Source organism: Cololabis saira, chromosome 13 (assembly GCF_033807715.1).
Source record: "Cololabis saira isolate AMF1-May2022 chromosome 13, fColSai1.1, whole genome shotgun sequence".
Lineage (NCBI taxonomy): Eukaryota > Metazoa > Chordata > Actinopteri > Beloniformes > Belonidae > Cololabis > Cololabis saira.
Window position 1 is genome coordinate 12,991,103 of NC_084599.1, and position 17,429 is coordinate 13,008,531.

General features: G+C 38.9%; 1 protein-coding gene across 1 annotated transcript in view; it reads left to right on the plus strand.

Moving 5' to 3' along the window:
• Positions 1-17,429, plus strand: part of ncanb (neurocan b) — a 181,224-nt gene that overhangs the window by 35,646 nt on the left and 128,149 nt on the right. Inside the window, exon 2 of the mRNA XM_061737766.1 lies at positions 7,710-7,792. Within this exon, the coding sequence (XP_061593750.1) occupies positions 7,720-7,792 (73 nt within the window). The 5' untranslated portion in view covers positions 7,710-7,719. The remainder of the gene's footprint in view (positions 1-7,709; positions 7,793-17,429) is intronic.

The window sequence follows — 17,429 nt, forward strand, 5'->3', positions numbered from 1 at the left end:
ATTTTCTTTTTTTTAACATCGATTGTGATTAATAAATCCGATTTAGATTTAAAATCGATTAATCGCACAGCCCTACCTCATCCAGATATCCTTTAATCTGTAACAAAGTAGAACACACTAAGGTCGTTAAGGAAGCGAGATAAAGACAGGCAAAAAAGGAAAATTCTCTAAGAAAAGCAAGTGGGCCTTGAGTCTCATTCTCCCATGAGTTGAGCATTCATGTCCCTTGAGCTTGAGTCTTTGTATAATAAGCCAACACCACTGAATGCTTTTTACCTGTCACGTTTTACTACTGGTGCAATCTCTGTCTCATTTACTGCCACAGAAGGATAATTGGCAACATGAAGCAGGTTCCCTTGACATCAGAAAGTGACAGTAAAGGGACACCCCATGGGCTGAAAATTGTCACGAAGGGATCTTCAGCAGGAATCACTGTGTGATGACCTGAGAATGAGAATGTGTTGGTGTGTCTGTGTTGCTGTCTGCCTATCTGTCTGTAACCATCTAATGGTCTGCTTCCAGTCTGTATTTTACATTTAGGGGATCTGTGATAGTCTGAGTTGGAAGGAGGGTATTTCTCTGACAAGTTGAGATCTGGCAGATCTCTCTAGCTAATAGGGGAAGCATTCAGCAGCAGAGCTCATTCTGACTTTAAGATTAATGTATCCACATCAGCCTGATGTATTTCACAGCACGCATGCATTTCAAATTAACAATAGTAGTATATCTTTTTTTACACACTGTTTAAAGCAGACAAATGCTGGATTTATTTTTGGACTTCAATCTAGAGAAAAGGATACCTCAGTCAAAGTGAAAAAAACAACATTGCAGCTGCAGTAGACCAATTAGTGAAAGAATGGGAAGTTGACATAGTGGTGAGGGTTATGTTATCCAAGATTAAACAGACAGTAGAGTGAAAAATGCTCCCTGTTGAGGAGCTGGACTAATGAAATACCTGCACCATCTGCCATGCTGTCATTATCTTTTGACTGATCGCATCTAGACTTAGCTGCAGGCACACTGAACAGTGTAAGATCTGCTCTCTGGTCTGTCAAGTACCATACATTAATTTGTGCTAACCAGATACGACCAAAACAAGCTGTGAATCCAGAGAAATGTGCAGAGAACATTTGCTAACTGGCCACAAAGGAACTCAACTAACTGCAGCAGAGGCATCTAAGATGGTGAAAGGAAAGACTAATAAATATGGATATGAGTCAAATGCTTAAAGGGGACCTATTATGAAAAACACATTTTTTCTTGCTTTAACTTATATAAAGTGGTCTCCCCTCAGCCTGCCAACTCAGAGAAGGAGGAAAGCAACCAAATTCTGCAGTGTCTGTACAGCCGTCCGGATGAGCCGTCCAGTGTGATGTGGCTTCTACGAGCCGTTCAGATTCTGCTCCCTTTTGTTACCCAAATTGCAATTTGCATCGATTGGCCTCCGATGCGTGAAACCACGCCCACAATAACTCCGCCGGCCGAAGCTTCCGCCATTTTTTCGTAGCGGTGTATCACGTCATTCAGGCAGCCAATCAGCACAGAGCCTCATTATCATAGCCCCGCCCACTCAGAATCCTGCATAGATAATGAGGTTAGAGACTGGGAAGATAAAGATGTGGCTCAGAGGCTGAATTTCTAATTTATTTAGCAAAAACAATCAAAAGCTTGTTTTTAAGACATTCAAGGTCTGTTTAAAATAGGTATTAGATGCCATAATAGGTCCCCTTTAAGGTGATCAATCACTCATGTAAAGCGTGTTCTTTTTCTATAACAGCAAAGATGTGCATCATGTTGTATGATTACTTCTACACAAAATGCAATGCACCATTACGTAGTTGCCCATTTTCTATCCATTCAAATGATGAACACATTCAGTAGATCTTTTCAGTTATATCTCCAGATGACTCAGGTAGTTTGATGAGATCAGAGAGATGGTAACACCTGCAGGGGTCCAGGCCTGACTGCACCTTCACCTCTTGGCCAGCTGGTCATTGGTCAGAGATCACCAGTCACTGATGTTTTTGTCTCCACCGCCTCTGCCAGCTGTTTAAGCTCTTGACCACGCCACCACCTGAACCTGCCCTGGGGTAGTGCGGATGTGCATCCGGGTGGGATGTGTTCAAGGAAATCATTGATACTGCAAGGTTTCAGGCCTGCTCTGTGCCAGCCATTGTTCACATGCTAATGTCCACACATGAGCCCCTTGATAAACCCCTTCAAGAAAATTCACATTTTACCCTTTGTTAGCATGTCCATAATATGTTTATTATACAGAACCAGACTTATCATGAATAAAGTCCTGCATTTATACAATCTCCGGCTGAGTCACATCAATTTACACAGAGTAGAAGCAAAGGTTCGCTCACACTTTGTAGCCTGCTTTGAAATATTTGTGCCAGCTAAGTTTAAAAAAAAATAGTCTGATGAATTGTTGAACATCAAATTTAGAAAGAACATTCCAATCTTTGTTCTAGTCAGAGAACACTGGATGGTGTCTTTACAATGCAATGGATGCTGGAGGGTGGATGTCAGTTTGTCTAATGAGTCTTCATCTATTTTGTGAACATGGCAAAGAACTAATTTTGTACATCTTCTGGTATCCTCTGGGAGGTGTTTAAGGAGTATGAGGTCCTTTTCAAGGGCTATTCAGTGCCTGTAGAGCCAAAGTGAGAGCTTGGTCTGCATTGAAGTTCATAGTTAGATGCATTTTACTTGGGGGCTTTAATCTTTGAAAGTTGGAATTGTCACAAATACTCATTATTGGATAACATTATTTGGACATAATTTTTGACACAGCCCAGGGGATATTGTGTCTCAAAACTTGACAGATTAATTAAGACATATTTTAAACTAACATCTTACCGGCTTGCTGCATGAATGGTATAGTATTGTTAGTTGTATGGCATTCTACTTTTCATTTATGTCATTGAATTGACTTACAACAAGAAACAAGAACAAGAAATCAGAGGAAAAGAACAGTTGTTACACTGGAAAGTCCCATTGGCAATGGGAAACTGTTAACCTTTTAGTTTTAGCAGGTTTACCTCAAGCATTACTCTGGTGTAGATTCATCCAGGTTGTGATCTGAAATGGTGATGCCTTTCTAGATGGAAACCTGAACTTTTTCGAGAAACAAGAAAAGCAAGTTAAATGGCCCTGAAAAACGTCACAGAAAAGGTAGAAAATCCACACAGATTCAAATTTTGACATCAAACCTAAAAGAGAAAAAAAGAGCTTACTCAACATCACCATAGGAATGAAGACAAAGATCACAGAGCCAAAAGTGCTTAAACAAACTACCGTACATTTTGCATCCCTCTTCCAGGAAAGGCAAACCTAAACAAAAGTAGTAAAGGCTTTTAATCAAAGTCACCCTAGATGTGAAGTCCCCCCTCCATAAATACAACATTATTGTGGTGGAGGGGGTGTTTCGGTGGCTCAGTGATCATACCGGCTAAATTGTCTGAAACAGCTAGACAAAGGTACACAAATCCAAAAACCATCATTGTGGAGTCATCAAGGAACTCAAACACATTGCACATGGCACTACCCTACCATAGATGCACCACATGTAGGAAGTATCAGAAAGGGTTTATACTGTAGTACAACAGGGATCTTGGTGGGCAGATCCTCATGTGCTTAAATTGGGTATCGGGGTATTGGGATATTTGAGCCAAAGATATAATATATAAAGGGGCGGGGGGTGATGAAAAGTGTAGTGAGTGTACTGGATGACTGGAAAAAATTTAAAGGACAAATATAATGGCACAGTCACAAAGCACCGCTCTGGCCCTGAGAGTGCAGACAAGTAGCGAAAAGAAAAAAACGAAAAAAAAAAAACATAGGGAGGCTGTGAATCATTTAACAAACCCACTGAAAAAAATGCAGATTCACTCACACAATGAAACTGTGACTCAGATTTGAATAAAGCAGTCTTTTTCTTTATCTATTCAAATCTGAGGATATATGAAAAGCAAAGTCTTTTGCTTTTCATTAAAAAAATAGATTATTCACACTAAATTCTAAAAGATTTTACTTGTGTGTATCTTTAATGCGTTGCTCTTTTGAGGTTCATCCAGGGATTTTTTATGGCTTTAGTCAGAAGGAAATCTTTCAACTTCTGTCCTTTGAGGCAGTCCATTTGGGGGATCCCGTGATGATCATTATAACAATCCTATTTTCTAATTCATGTCCATTTCATTTTAAGCTTTTAAATTGAGAACGTTTGTGGTATTTAATTGAATTCCCTCCTCTTCCCCTTCTATACCAACAATATATTCACACAGGTACCACTGGGAACATGACTGATCCACTCTCATGTTTAACATTTGGAGAGATGTCCTTTTAATTAAGTTCTGATTTCTTTCTCTCCTGACATATATTGGCCCACTGCAGCTTAAAAGTTCAGTTTTACCTAAATAATCCATTCATCCACCCATTTCTGCTTAGCCAGGTTTGGTGGTTCAACCAATCATATGTGCACAATTCCTGGTCACTATGATTCATACAAGTGCTTTTTTTATTATTCTACAAACTCAGGAAAAACATAAGTGAAAACACTCTGTCAGCATTTTATAGTCTTTTTCTTCTTTCTGATCAGGGATAATTTCAGTATTTAAGAGTGGTGGGAAGCTGCTAAAAAGAGCCGATGGCTGCTGACTTTTGGAACAAAACTTAATGAGACTGATTTTATATTATCATCATTTTTTTGGTTTAAAAACATCTTAGTGAACTTGCATCCAATGTTTTCTGTTTTCCTTCATACCTTTACAACATCAGTTTATCTTTTCACACTGCTGCTTTGTCTCTCTCTGTTGTGTTTGTCAGCTTATTAAACAGGTTTTCATAAAAGGTTTTATAGCATTTCCATGTAATCCAGAAAACCAGTTCATAACATTTCCCTGTGTGCTACCATAGAAACTGTTGACTTTATCAACTTTGTTCAGATTTGTCAAGTATCTGTGAAGTTTTTTTCATCATAATTTCACAGAATCCACACAAAACACCCTGAAAACTGCTTCCACTCAGCTCCTGCAGAGCACGGCCATTTGTTTTGAGGTCAGTTCTTGTGTCCTTAACTGTATGTTTGAGACAGTGAAGGAGGTCAGCACTGCTGTAAATGACACAGGCTATCTGTGTCCACCATCTCCACTACAACCGTGCTAAGTCTTCCTCCACCCTACCCAGCTTCTTTCTTGCCCTTGAGTCCTGCTCAGCTCTCTGGAGATACCGTATTCATTATTTACACGCCGTGGCCCACAGCAGGAGCCCACTTCCATCATTTAGATTCCATCTGCTGGCTTTTGTGACAGCCACATTAGTTGACAGTTATATACGGAGGGCGTTGCGATTTAAATGTGTACACAAAAGTTCATGGTAATTACTTCAGCCTTGCATGTTTTTTTTTTCCACAGTGTTTTGCTTGCTGGAGGCTTTACACATTCAGACAGCCAAACTGATAAAGCTGAAAGGTTGTGAAAACACTTAAGCCGGGAACCATTTAACATCCTGTGATGCACATGAAGATAGTCACTCCACAGTGTATATTTAATGCAAGACTTGTCCATTAAAGAGACTTTTTCAGACTCTTCGATTAAAAAAAAGAAGCTAAGCCCATATTTTTGTAATGCTTGAACAAAATCACATTATAATATGTCTCAAAAAGAAAATTCCTTAAAAAGAAAAAAATCAATGTACAGATATTGTGGGCAGCTCCTGCCAAACTAACTATTGAATAGCAATATTAATGTTTCATATTTGTTGACAGCAAAAGCATACATCTGATATTGTTCTCAGCAAAGTTTCTAGCCTAAAATGTGCGAGGAGACAAAGAGGTCCATCAAGTTAGATGTGTTTCTAATGCTGTTATCTGGTTCTACTGTTGAATGCATCAGTATTTCACACCGTGAAGCAATTTGACAAAGTATAAAAATATAAAAACAAGCGCTGCACCAAAACATTTTAAATGTTCATTAGGCCTACATAGGGCTGGGCGATATATCGAGATTTTAATATATATCGATATATTTTCAAACGCGATATGTTACGAGACAATATCGTTTATATCGATATTAAAAAAAAAAAAAAAAAAAAAAAAAAAAAATTTTTTGATTTTGATATAGCTTATTTTGTGACAAATTGACTTGAATGTTTTATTTGAGATTTGCACAAATGTTTTGTTATTTGCACAACTGTCAACCTCAGTGGAAAAGTCTGCCTGTTACTGTCTACATTGTATTAATTGCACAGTGTATTTTAATTTAATTGTTATGCAGGAAAGGGATATTTGTTTTATTTTATTCAAGAAGCATTTTTATTCTATACATGCAGGCAGTTTATTTCTATTTCATTTGTTTTATACATTTTGATATTGTGCAGACCTCTGTTAATAAATGTACCTGTGTGACATTTGGCACGAGCTTTGTATTAAAACTGACTGTTTTTTTTAAGGGTTTGCCTCAGAAAAAAATGAAGCTAACAGAGATGCTATGCTATAATGCTTTGGGGGAAACCCCAATTATGGCACAGAAAAAATATCGAGATATATATCGAGTATCGCCATTCAGCTAGAAAATATCGAGATATGACTTTTGGTCCATATCGCCCAGCCCTACAGTACATTTAGAAAGGGGTTGCCAGGAGAACACACCCTCTCTTGGAAGAGCATGGCATCATGTCCTAAGGTTGCAAGCTTGTATCTGAATACACAACTTGACTTCTGGAACAACGCTGACCATAGTCACAGAGATGATGTTTGGACATGTTCAGTCCCAAGTTTGGCAAAAACAAGACAAAACAAGGCAAGTCGGCCCAAACATCTCATATCTGTCGAGTACAGCGGCAGACGGGCCATGGTTTGGGCTAGTTTTCCAGACAAAGGACCTGGCTATCTGGCAGGCTTTGAGTTGTTCAAAAACTTCATTGTATATTAAAGTATTCTTTTGTCATCTCTCAGACATTTAAAAAGGCCGACAAGACAATGATTCAAAGCACACCAGCTTCAGCTTTCCACAAGAAAATAGCATTGTGTGACAAGACATCAGTTGTTGTATCATACCATGCTATTAAAACTTTTTAAACCTATTGTTTGTATGTTTTTCATCAGTATGATTAGCATGGGCACTTCAAATAGTTTTAATTTATGTTAAATTACATAGTTCGGTTAATAATGGCATTATTATACTCACCCTATAACTCAATCTGTGAGAACATGCGTGGGGAAATGGCATCTGCATTTGTGAAACATCTTCAATGTCTTTCTGTGTAGCATGCACTGGGTTTTTTTTATTTTCTCACTAATGCATTATGAGGTAGTTTTAATCACCTTTGATTAAAAAAATAAAATAAAACAACTTGTAAATGCACTTGCTTAATGAGGGCTTTTACATCTAATTACAGACAAAAAGTGCAGTATAAAGATAATTTCATATTTAGCTAGGGCTGCAGAAAAAGATGAAAAACATTCAATCAATTAGTGGTGACATTATTATTATTAATACCATTATTTAAAAAAATCTTAAAAGCCCCCATGGCACAAAAAGTATCAGCTGTGATGAGCCTTCAAGTTAATGTGAACTCTAAGACATGATCAAAGAAGTGTTTACCATTGAGTCGTCTGAGGTGGCAGTTCACATAGAAGAACTTACCAACGCTGATGAGCTGAATTTGGGTTCCTTTGGTTCTCACATTCCCCTCTCTGTCTCCAGGTGCTGCAGGATGCAGGGGGTATTACCTGTGCGTGGACTGCAGCCCTTCCTGGCCCTCCTCTTGCTGCAAACTGCTGGATGTGGTAAGTCTCATTATCTGCTTTATTTTCCCAGATACTCAAAAGTGAATCCATAGTGGTCTTGTAGGACTAAAGCTAATATTTCAAAGAACCATTTTTTTTTTTTTTTACTTATGCCCACAAATATCAAAACTTTTCTTTTTTCAAAGAAATATAACAACAAAGCCAATACACAACATAGTGTAAAGTAGTTTAAATTTGATCACAAGCTGTAGATTTGGATTTAAAAATTGGAAGGAACCACGAGACAATCAAAGATCAAAGTATCAAAGGTATTTCCTTTTGTTTGCCAGCAGAACATGATCAATAATTCTTCCAGTTTGCTTCCTTTTTTATCTACTTTTATCATAAAACTAATTTTGGAAGTATCAAATGGCAAGACAAGGAATTCAAAAAGAACTGGAGCTGCCACATGATATTTTTGCTTTACAAGAACCTCAGATTTGTTTGTTAATCAAGCTGAATCAGCTTATTTGTTATTTCAGGTGTTTACATTTATTGACTTAAAATAAAAAAATATAAAAAAGTTTCTCCTAACAAAGGTTCAGTTGCTGTTTTTTGTATGTAGAAAGTGGGCAACCATTAGATGTGACTGGCTGGAAAACAGGTATCATAAATACATACATATTCTTTAAATTAAAGCTGCATTTTCTTTCCAGGTAAACATGTCGTCATTGCAGAATACTCAATTCAATTCAATATATTTTATTGTCCCACTTGGGGAAATTTGTTTTGGACTTAACAATTAAGCCATAAATTGATATCTGATCCGTTACTTACATCAGTGTTGCCCCCAATAGTGTTATTGGACGGAATCGATCTGTATTATTGCTATTAATGCTCCTGAAAGTATGATTTTAATCAATCAGGAGGACAAAATCAGCATGTTTATTTTTGATCATAGTTCATATAATAATACAAACAAACCTAACAACAAGACTTTAATAGCTATTGAAAAATAGCCAGGAAAATTGTGCAACACTGGTGACACAGCATGTTTAAAACAACAACACATCAGCCCCTGGCAAATTGAACAAAGCATTTGATACGAGTATTGTGATATTTCCAGAAACAGTCCCTCCTGACGAGTTGTGTCCTACCAGTAGCTAATAGAACTTGTTGATATTTATGTAAAGGGTACTGACAAATAGACAGTGTCATAACTTTGTATGAACTGGATATCTATCTTTGCTTTTGATGAACTGAACACAGTAAAAAAAAACATTTACAGTGGAAAACCCATTTGAAGAAATGTGAGACTATCTTGCTGATTATGAGAAATTCAAGTAAAATGTGTCTGGACACATTTTTCATCTGCATCCAACTTTACCAAACAACTCACAACCATATTTACAAATGTGATGTTATTTGGGGGAAAAAAAGACTTTACATCAATCATAGTGAAAGATTTGTTTTTGACAGACTCCAGAATTGAGAATAAAATTGTGTATCTTAACAAAATTTGAATCGTGCGACAGCATCATTTGTAAGATCTCTTGAGTCATTGCAGATATTTTCTGTCCCTGCTTTCTTACCATACCACTTCCTCTTCCAGTTTTATCTGCTTGTTATTACCCCAACAGCTCAAACACGATGTCAATATTTGATGTAAAGGGAAAAAGAAGAAGAAAAAAAAAGATATAGATCTCACATTTATCCTCTGAGCCATTTTTAATGAAAATGATTTTCATGTCATTACATCTCTGTGATATTTTTATCCTATTGAATTTGCAAAGCATTCAACTTAGTTTTGATTTATTCATTTGAAAGACTGCAGTTCAGGCTGTTAATCTGGTAATTATGTGTCATCAACTCATCCAAACTGGAGAGACGACATTCTGCATTCTTTTGCATGTCTATCTCACTGACCCTAAACTGTTGATATTGATGAGGGAAGGACAGTGCAACGGAGATACGAGTAATAGGCTTAACAAATAGAGATTTTAGTGAAACTCTGAGTCATTTGTCAATTTGTGCTCTGGGTACAGATTGGTGACCCTGATGGCCTCCCAATCTGTCTGTTTGGCAGTTTTATCTATCTATCCCAGGGATCTCTGTGGGGAAGGGCAGGCAGTCTAAGCACTCACATCCCTCAGTGCTTCTCTGTCCTCACTATCCCCGTACACTCCTGCTGAGTATCAGTGTGCATCTGCATGTGTTTGTTCATATGTAGGACAGATTTCATGCCCCTTCACTGCTCTCCGTGGCCTCCCCAGCCGTCTGTTCCTCTCTTTATTGTATTGTTCCAACTTTCTGTGGAGATATGAAAATGAATCAATGGGCCTGGCACAACAAACTGACTCAGGAATCTAATTTGCAGTCACAGAGTTTGCTGAAAGTGCAGCCAACTCATCTGTATGTGTCAATGCGTTTGTGTGAAAAGCCTTAAGTTACATCTGCCGGATATTTAGTCAACTTGGGTAGGCAATTTAGCCAATAAATGAATACGGCCTTATTTTCTACTTGTTTCACCTCTCTGAGTAGAGGACAACTAAAACTCAACCCCTGACTCTTTGACAATTTAGAATTGGATTAAGGATGGGATGTGGGAGAGGAGGAGAGATGCGGTGCTGAACACTACCGCTACATGCCTGCAATTTCACTACTAACCACACCAGTGCTTTGTAGTGTGTATAAGAATTTAAGCATTTTGCCAGCTTGCGTTACATAATTACTCCTCAGAGAGTTTGTATACTGTAAAGTCTCATATGTTTGGTTGGAGCCAGCTCAGACAGTGGGAGAGCTGAAGTTATATGTTTTGTTTTTTTTCATGTTTAATGTCAATATTTTTCTCATAACCATATATTGGTTTTAATCATATTATCATTTTTCACAGTTGTTAAATGATGACAGCTTATTTAGCTTTATATTGAGGTGTTGTTGCCATGGCTTCATTTGACATATTTGCTGTTAGTCTGATGGAAACACGGCCAAAATTTGTTTTTCTTCTTTATTTTTTATAATGATTCTGTTAAACCACAATTCAAATTGTCAATTTGTGGCGTTTTTACTATTAAATTGCTGATCACTTATGAATGGAGCCACTCAGGAGAGCATACGTGTCATTAGCAGAAGGTACAGTCCAAAAACATGCATGCTAGACTAAATATTGATTCTAAGTTGCCCATAGAAGCGAGTGTGTGAGCATGTTGTCTGTCTCTATGTGGACCTGCAACCTTTCCAGGACGTACCACAGTGTGCCCTGCAGAGATCCAGCAGATGTGAATGCAAATAAAACAATATACAAAAGAAAATGTAGCTAGCTCCCAATTTTATATAATATATTTTGACACTAATAAGTTTATGCACTGTGGACAATTACAGACATTTTAATTTTATCTGGGACTGAAATGGCTAATGTTAACATAGAAAGATTTATCCAGTTGACACGTGGTTGAAGATCAGACTGCCTGGGAGCATGACTCTGACTTTATGTGTCCCGTTTCCACATTTGAGACTTCACTCATAGTGAAACAAGGAGGAAAACTGTCTGGTGTTTCAATATGCAACCTATGTTGCTGCATATATCTGTGTGTGTTTCTTGACTATTTATTGTGGCTTTCTAGCCAAAGTTAACATGGACTTAATGGGGCCAATGACAGCCTCAACTTTTCCACCCTTTTTCTTCAAACTATATTGTGACTTTGTTTGGGAGCAGAGACTCGATTTTCATCTTATTGTTTTCATGTCTCTTGTTTTCTCCATTTGTCTTCGTGCATCATCCAATGTCTTGTCAAAAGGATGGATTTCCCTATTCACAGCCGAAGCACATCTTGTACTTCTGTCCTTGAATTGTCTCAGAGGATAAGATGACCAGGGAGAATTTATATTTTCTCTTTTGATTCCCTACATAAATCGACAGGTGTTGTCATCTGTAGTTAAAGGCTTGCTGAGGAAAATATACCTAAAGGACTTTTTTCCCCCCTTGAATCCATTAACATTGAGGTTTCTAATACTGAAGTGATGAAACAGCAGATACAGGTAACGATTTGCAGGCAAGTCAAAAAAACAACCATTTAGGATCTTGTACTAAATATAGTATAGTTTAAGTAAACCTTGGCCTTTACAAACTTTCAATTTTTGCTACTAATCATGAACTTAATTTAGTTTTTAACCATGGGTTCTGGTGCTTCTTTCCTGTGTTCAACAAATTAGCCAAACCTATGTTGTCTGGCCTAATCAACTTACATTTATGTTATTGAAAAGTACATACAACTGATGCAGGAACTAAAAAAAAAAAAGATCCTTCATGAAGATTCCCATGAGCTAACAGCTGATACTGAAGTATGGAAGAACCAATGACAAGAAGTCTCATCTCTGGGTTGAAATACAGTATGTATTTTCTATTTGATACAAGAGTACATTTGTACAATAGATTTGCATCAATTAAATTAATTTTTAAGGTCACAAGTGACATTGCAGATTTCCATTTCACAAAATATGAGATTGGAATGTCTAGAGTTTTAATTCAATTCAATTCAATTCAATTTTATTTATATAGCGTCTAATACAACAGAGTTGTCTCTAGACGCTTTACAGAGACCCATACCCAGAACATGACCCCCGAGCAGTTATTACATAAACAATGGCAGGTAAAAACTCCCCTAGTGGGAGAAAAACCTTAAGCCAAACAGTGGCAAGGAAAAACTCCCCTTTAGGAGGGAAGAAACCTTGAGCAGGACCAGGCTCATAAGGGGGGACCCTCCTGCCGAGGGCCAGACTGGTGGGTCAGGGACGGCAACAGCACAGCAGGCAGGTGGAAGCAGCAACGGGATGACCAGGGGTGGGGACCGCAGGCCAGCACGCAGCTCCCGAAGCTCCGGCCCAATCAGCAAGTCCCAGGTTGGGGTGCAGGGTCAGGGAAAGACTTGTGCTCCGTAATGCAAGCTACAAGCCACCCACGACCACCTGCAGAGAGAGAAAAGGAAGGAGAAGGGGGGCCAGCAACGGGATGACCAGGGGTGGGGACCGCAGGCCAGCACGCAGCTCCCGAAGCTCCGGCCCAATCAGCAAGTCCCAGGTTGGGGTGCAGGGTCAGGGAAGGACTTGTGCTCCGTAATGCAAGTTACAAGCCACCCACGACCACCTGCAGGTTCCGGTGTCCGGCAAAGGATGCTGCAACATGGACAAAAGAGAGAAAAGGGAGGAGAAGGGGGGGCCAGCACAAGAAACTACAGGAGCGACTCTGACACACTAAAGTTTACACTACCTAGAGATTCACCAACACCAGCTAGAGGTTTACTAAACACTAACTATAGGCTTTACTAAACAGAAATGTTTTAAGTTTAGTTTTAAAGGTGGAGGTGGTGTCAGCCTCCTTAACCCAGATTGGAAGTTGGTTCCATAGTAGTGGTGCCTGATAGCAGAACGCCCGCCCTCCAAATCTACATTTAGATACTCTAGGAACTACGAGTAAACCTGCACTCTGAGAACGGAGAGCTCTGACAGGAACATAAGGCACTATCAGGTCTTGCAAATAATGCGGAGCTAAGCCGTTTTGGGCTTTATACGCAAGTAATAACATTTTAAATTGGATTCTGAATTTTACGGGTAACCAATGGAGCGACGCTAACACTGGAGAGACGTGGTCTCTCCTGGTAATTCCTGTCAGTACTCGTGCTGCTGCATTTTACCATTTTAACATCCCAACATCCTCCTTAAATTTACTTTTCGTGTTTTTTGAGTATATATTTTAAATATTTGCATTTGGAACTTTTCATTTTACTTAGGTACTATTGTTTGCAATTCCAATTTATGGTAAATGTAATTCTGTAATTCTGTCTAAAAAGCAACTTTTTGGAAATGCATTCACCAACTGCTATCTAAACGATGCACAAAAGATTTGCATAGGCTAAAGTGGTAAAAATCACACTTGGACATTGCTTGATGTAAAATAACACCATGCAAACTTCCAGTAAATTAGCAAGACTAAAAATTACCTGACAATGTCAAGTACTGTAATTTCAGCAGATTCCTGGCTCACCATATTGGGGGGCTCCGGCTCATAAACAATAACTGCCTGGGCTAACTGCAGTAGCAGGCAGGGGGGAGAATGCTAATAGTTATACTTCCCATCTTTACATCCACCTCTAAACCTCACCGAAAGTGCATAATATTTTGTCAGCAGATTTTCTGGAACCTGTTGGAAATTGTTTATCTCAGCTTAAAAAGATCTCCTGATTCCCTCTGTTAGCATGCATCCCTACAGCTGATCCAATCTAGCACCCACTGCAATCTAACCAATGTAGATTCTTGTGAATTTTCGTGTCTGAATATCTCCATCATTATCCAGGTCAAAACTAACTATCAGAATCCTTAAAAAAGAAAAAGAAAAGAAAAACAAACCAGAAACTCAAAAGAACTCAGCTACTGTAGGTCAACTGTCATCTCTTAACACAGTGATCAACTAATGGTGGGAAGCCTCTGTTGGACACCTCATCCGTCATGATTTATGACCTACACATTCTTCTGCACAAAGACACTCTTACACAAACTCACAATCAGCTGGCACTCAGGCAGCAGGAGTGGAGTGACAGCAAATGCAGAGGATACAGTCGATCAGCTCCGGTTGCTACTGACTGACAGCTGAAGGGTCTGAATTGGACAAACTGATGACAAAATACATTTCATCTTCAGAAAACCCACTGCAGACTTTTTCAAATTGAAATGAGGGGAGAGAGACACACACACAGAGAGAGAGAGAGAGAGAGAGAGAGAGAGAGAGAGAGAGAGAGAGAGAGAGAGAGAGAGAGAGAGAGAGAGAGAGAGAGAGAGAGAGAGAGAGAGAGAGAGAGAGAGAGGGAAGAAAAGGGGTAAGTAAATGGAATAATATCCACATTTTGTGTTGCTTTTACAGAACAAATGCCATTACAACCTACCTTGTGTCTGTGCCAGCCACATAAAAACTTCCCTACTGTGTTTAATAATTTGCAAACGCCTTTAAAGAGGAGACAGATGGGTTGAGGGTGACGATCAGTTAGAAGCCACTGTGAACCTGCAAAAAGAGATAAGAAAATGTAAGTTCTCCCTGCAAAGCTGCAGGAAGTGGAGGACATGTCTTCTCACACCCTGCCCTTCTCAGCAGCCAGACACACAAACAAAGACACAAAACGAGGTTAATGAAAGATCACCCGTTAACATTTCGCAAAGTCCACCACACGGCCTCGGACTTGACAGAGTTTTATTGAGCAGGCACCTTCTTTTTCTCCTTCGCATTGACACTCAGGATTTCATCTCCTTTAAATTATCTTCACAGCCATGTGGGCTGTGTTTAGACAAAGCAGCACAAAGACAAATATGAAACATGGACAGATAACCAAACAAAAGATGACTGTGACAATATTCCCATCTAAATGCAGATTTGAGATAGCTTTGCCACTGGGGTCCTCGCCAGTTTGCATTGATCACAATGGAGGAAGATGCGCCAGTGTTGATGTTTTTTCATTTTCACACAGGCTCCCTCAAGATGTAATTTTGGATTTTCAGAAGGGGAATTTGTAACCGAATTTAGTTGACTTATTTCTATAACCTGTCTAATCTGGAAACAGCAATAAACATTTGTGGACAGAAAGAGCGAGAAGCGTTAGAAAGAGACCCTACATACTTTTGATCGTAAAGTGCAAATGGCTTCATTGGTAGAATAGTTTTGCCTTTGAGAGCATAAATAAAGCAACGCGGCTCAGACGGTTCCTGTCCAGGTGGAATGTGGCAAGAAACTCGCGAGTAGATGAAACATTATTGATTTCTCCTTGCTGAAGAATAAATTTGCCTGTTTTTGTTCTTGGAAAGCCCTCAGGTCAGAATAGATCAGAAATTGTACTTTGATTGTCTTCTGGGACCGCGCCTTAATCTACTGCTATCTACGTGTGCTTGTGTGCATTTAAGCATGTGTGCGGGAAATGAAAAGGCGCGTGCCTGCGTGTGGTAAACAAAGATGAATGCAGCATCCTCCAGGGGGACAAAGCAAAGAGAGTGACAGCAGGGAGTAGAATCTGATAGCCTATTCTGAAAGATGTGTCCGCAGAGTGTGTGTGAGTGCATGCGTGAGCCCATGTGTGTGTGTGAGCGCGTTGCTCTTAAAACACCTCCTGCTGAATCACAACACCACATCTCCTCTGTTTCCATCATACCTCCCTGACTCCTTTTCCACATCACATCATTCCAATTTCCCTCTTACACATATCTGCAGGATTTTCCAATTTTTTTGTTTGTTCATGTATTTACTTCACTTGCCTCTTTTCATGCTCACAATCCCGCACGAGTTACACTTGAGAGAAATCCCACTTGCTTGTATATTTCAGGATATCTGTCTTTTTTTTCTTTTTGTCTGCCAAAGTTAGAGAAAAGTACATCAGTGCAATAATCAAGTGAAAAATATGTATAAGGCGTTTTCATTAAAAAAAAAAATGTTTTAAATGTCTGCTCACTAAAGAGATACATGAATATAAAAAGTCTACAAAAACAGATTCCTGCAAATTTGGTAGTTGTGATCTAAAAAACAATATATGTTAAGATTCTCTACGATAATATCAGAATTGACACCTTCACTAAAACAGTGCAAAAAAATTAAACAGTGTTCAAATCTGGCTCCACAACCTTTAAGCTATAATTATATGAACCTATAATTTGCGGAAAACCATTGTAATGTTATTGGACTACTCCATATTTCTGTGTAAGAGTACATTCTTCCTTCCATATTTCTTCACTCCTACTGGAAAAAGTGAAATAGATATATCAAATTTTGAGTGCGCTCCCTTGAGTGCACTGTTAACATTTTGCCGCACTGTCCTGCTTCACTCCTCCTCCCGTCCTCCATCTCTTGCCTTTGGGCAGCTTCAATCGTGGTGTTGCATTTATGTTAAATGACAAGAGTGCAAGGAAGCATGCTGATCAGTGTGAGGCTACACCCTCATGGATCGGGTTTGTCCTCTGCTTCTCATTAATTGTGGGAGTATTTCCTAACTTTGTTTTGCATCTCGGTTGAACTAGTAGGTACTCCACTTGTACATTGCTCATATTGTATATCATGACTGGGATAGTTTTGTAACGCTCTCCTGATTAATACCATTCAATGTCAATATGATTTAAAATCTGTTGGTGAGCCCTATGTTTTTTTTACTGGGGAAATAAAAAAAAAGTTGTCCTTGGGATTCAACAGGACTTTACCTAACACATGGATACAATTGTTGGTACCCTTGCATTAAGCAAAGAAAAACCCCAAAGTCACTGAAATAAATCAAAACTGACAAAAGTAAAAATACTGAACACTGAGTATTGAAAAAGAGACATTGTTTTTGAATTGTGGTTCAAAAGAATAATTTAAATAAAAAAAAAAGAAAAGTTAAAGGAGCTTGAGGCAAGAATAAGAAATGAGACTCATTAGCGCCACGATGACCGTCGGGGTTCCTGCAGCCAACAGCGAAGCCGGCACGGGAGAACGCGCATGCAGCGTCATTTGACGTCACATCCGCAGGACAGCACGGGATTGCAGCGCATTTTGCAGCACACAGCCTGTTCAAGGCAACGGAGAGATACACTAGAGGGCTCATTCTTTTTGGTTTGGAACGCTTCATCTGACATTATTACTAGAAAACGTATACACCTTTTTTTCATAAATCCTGCCTCAATCCTGCCTCATGCT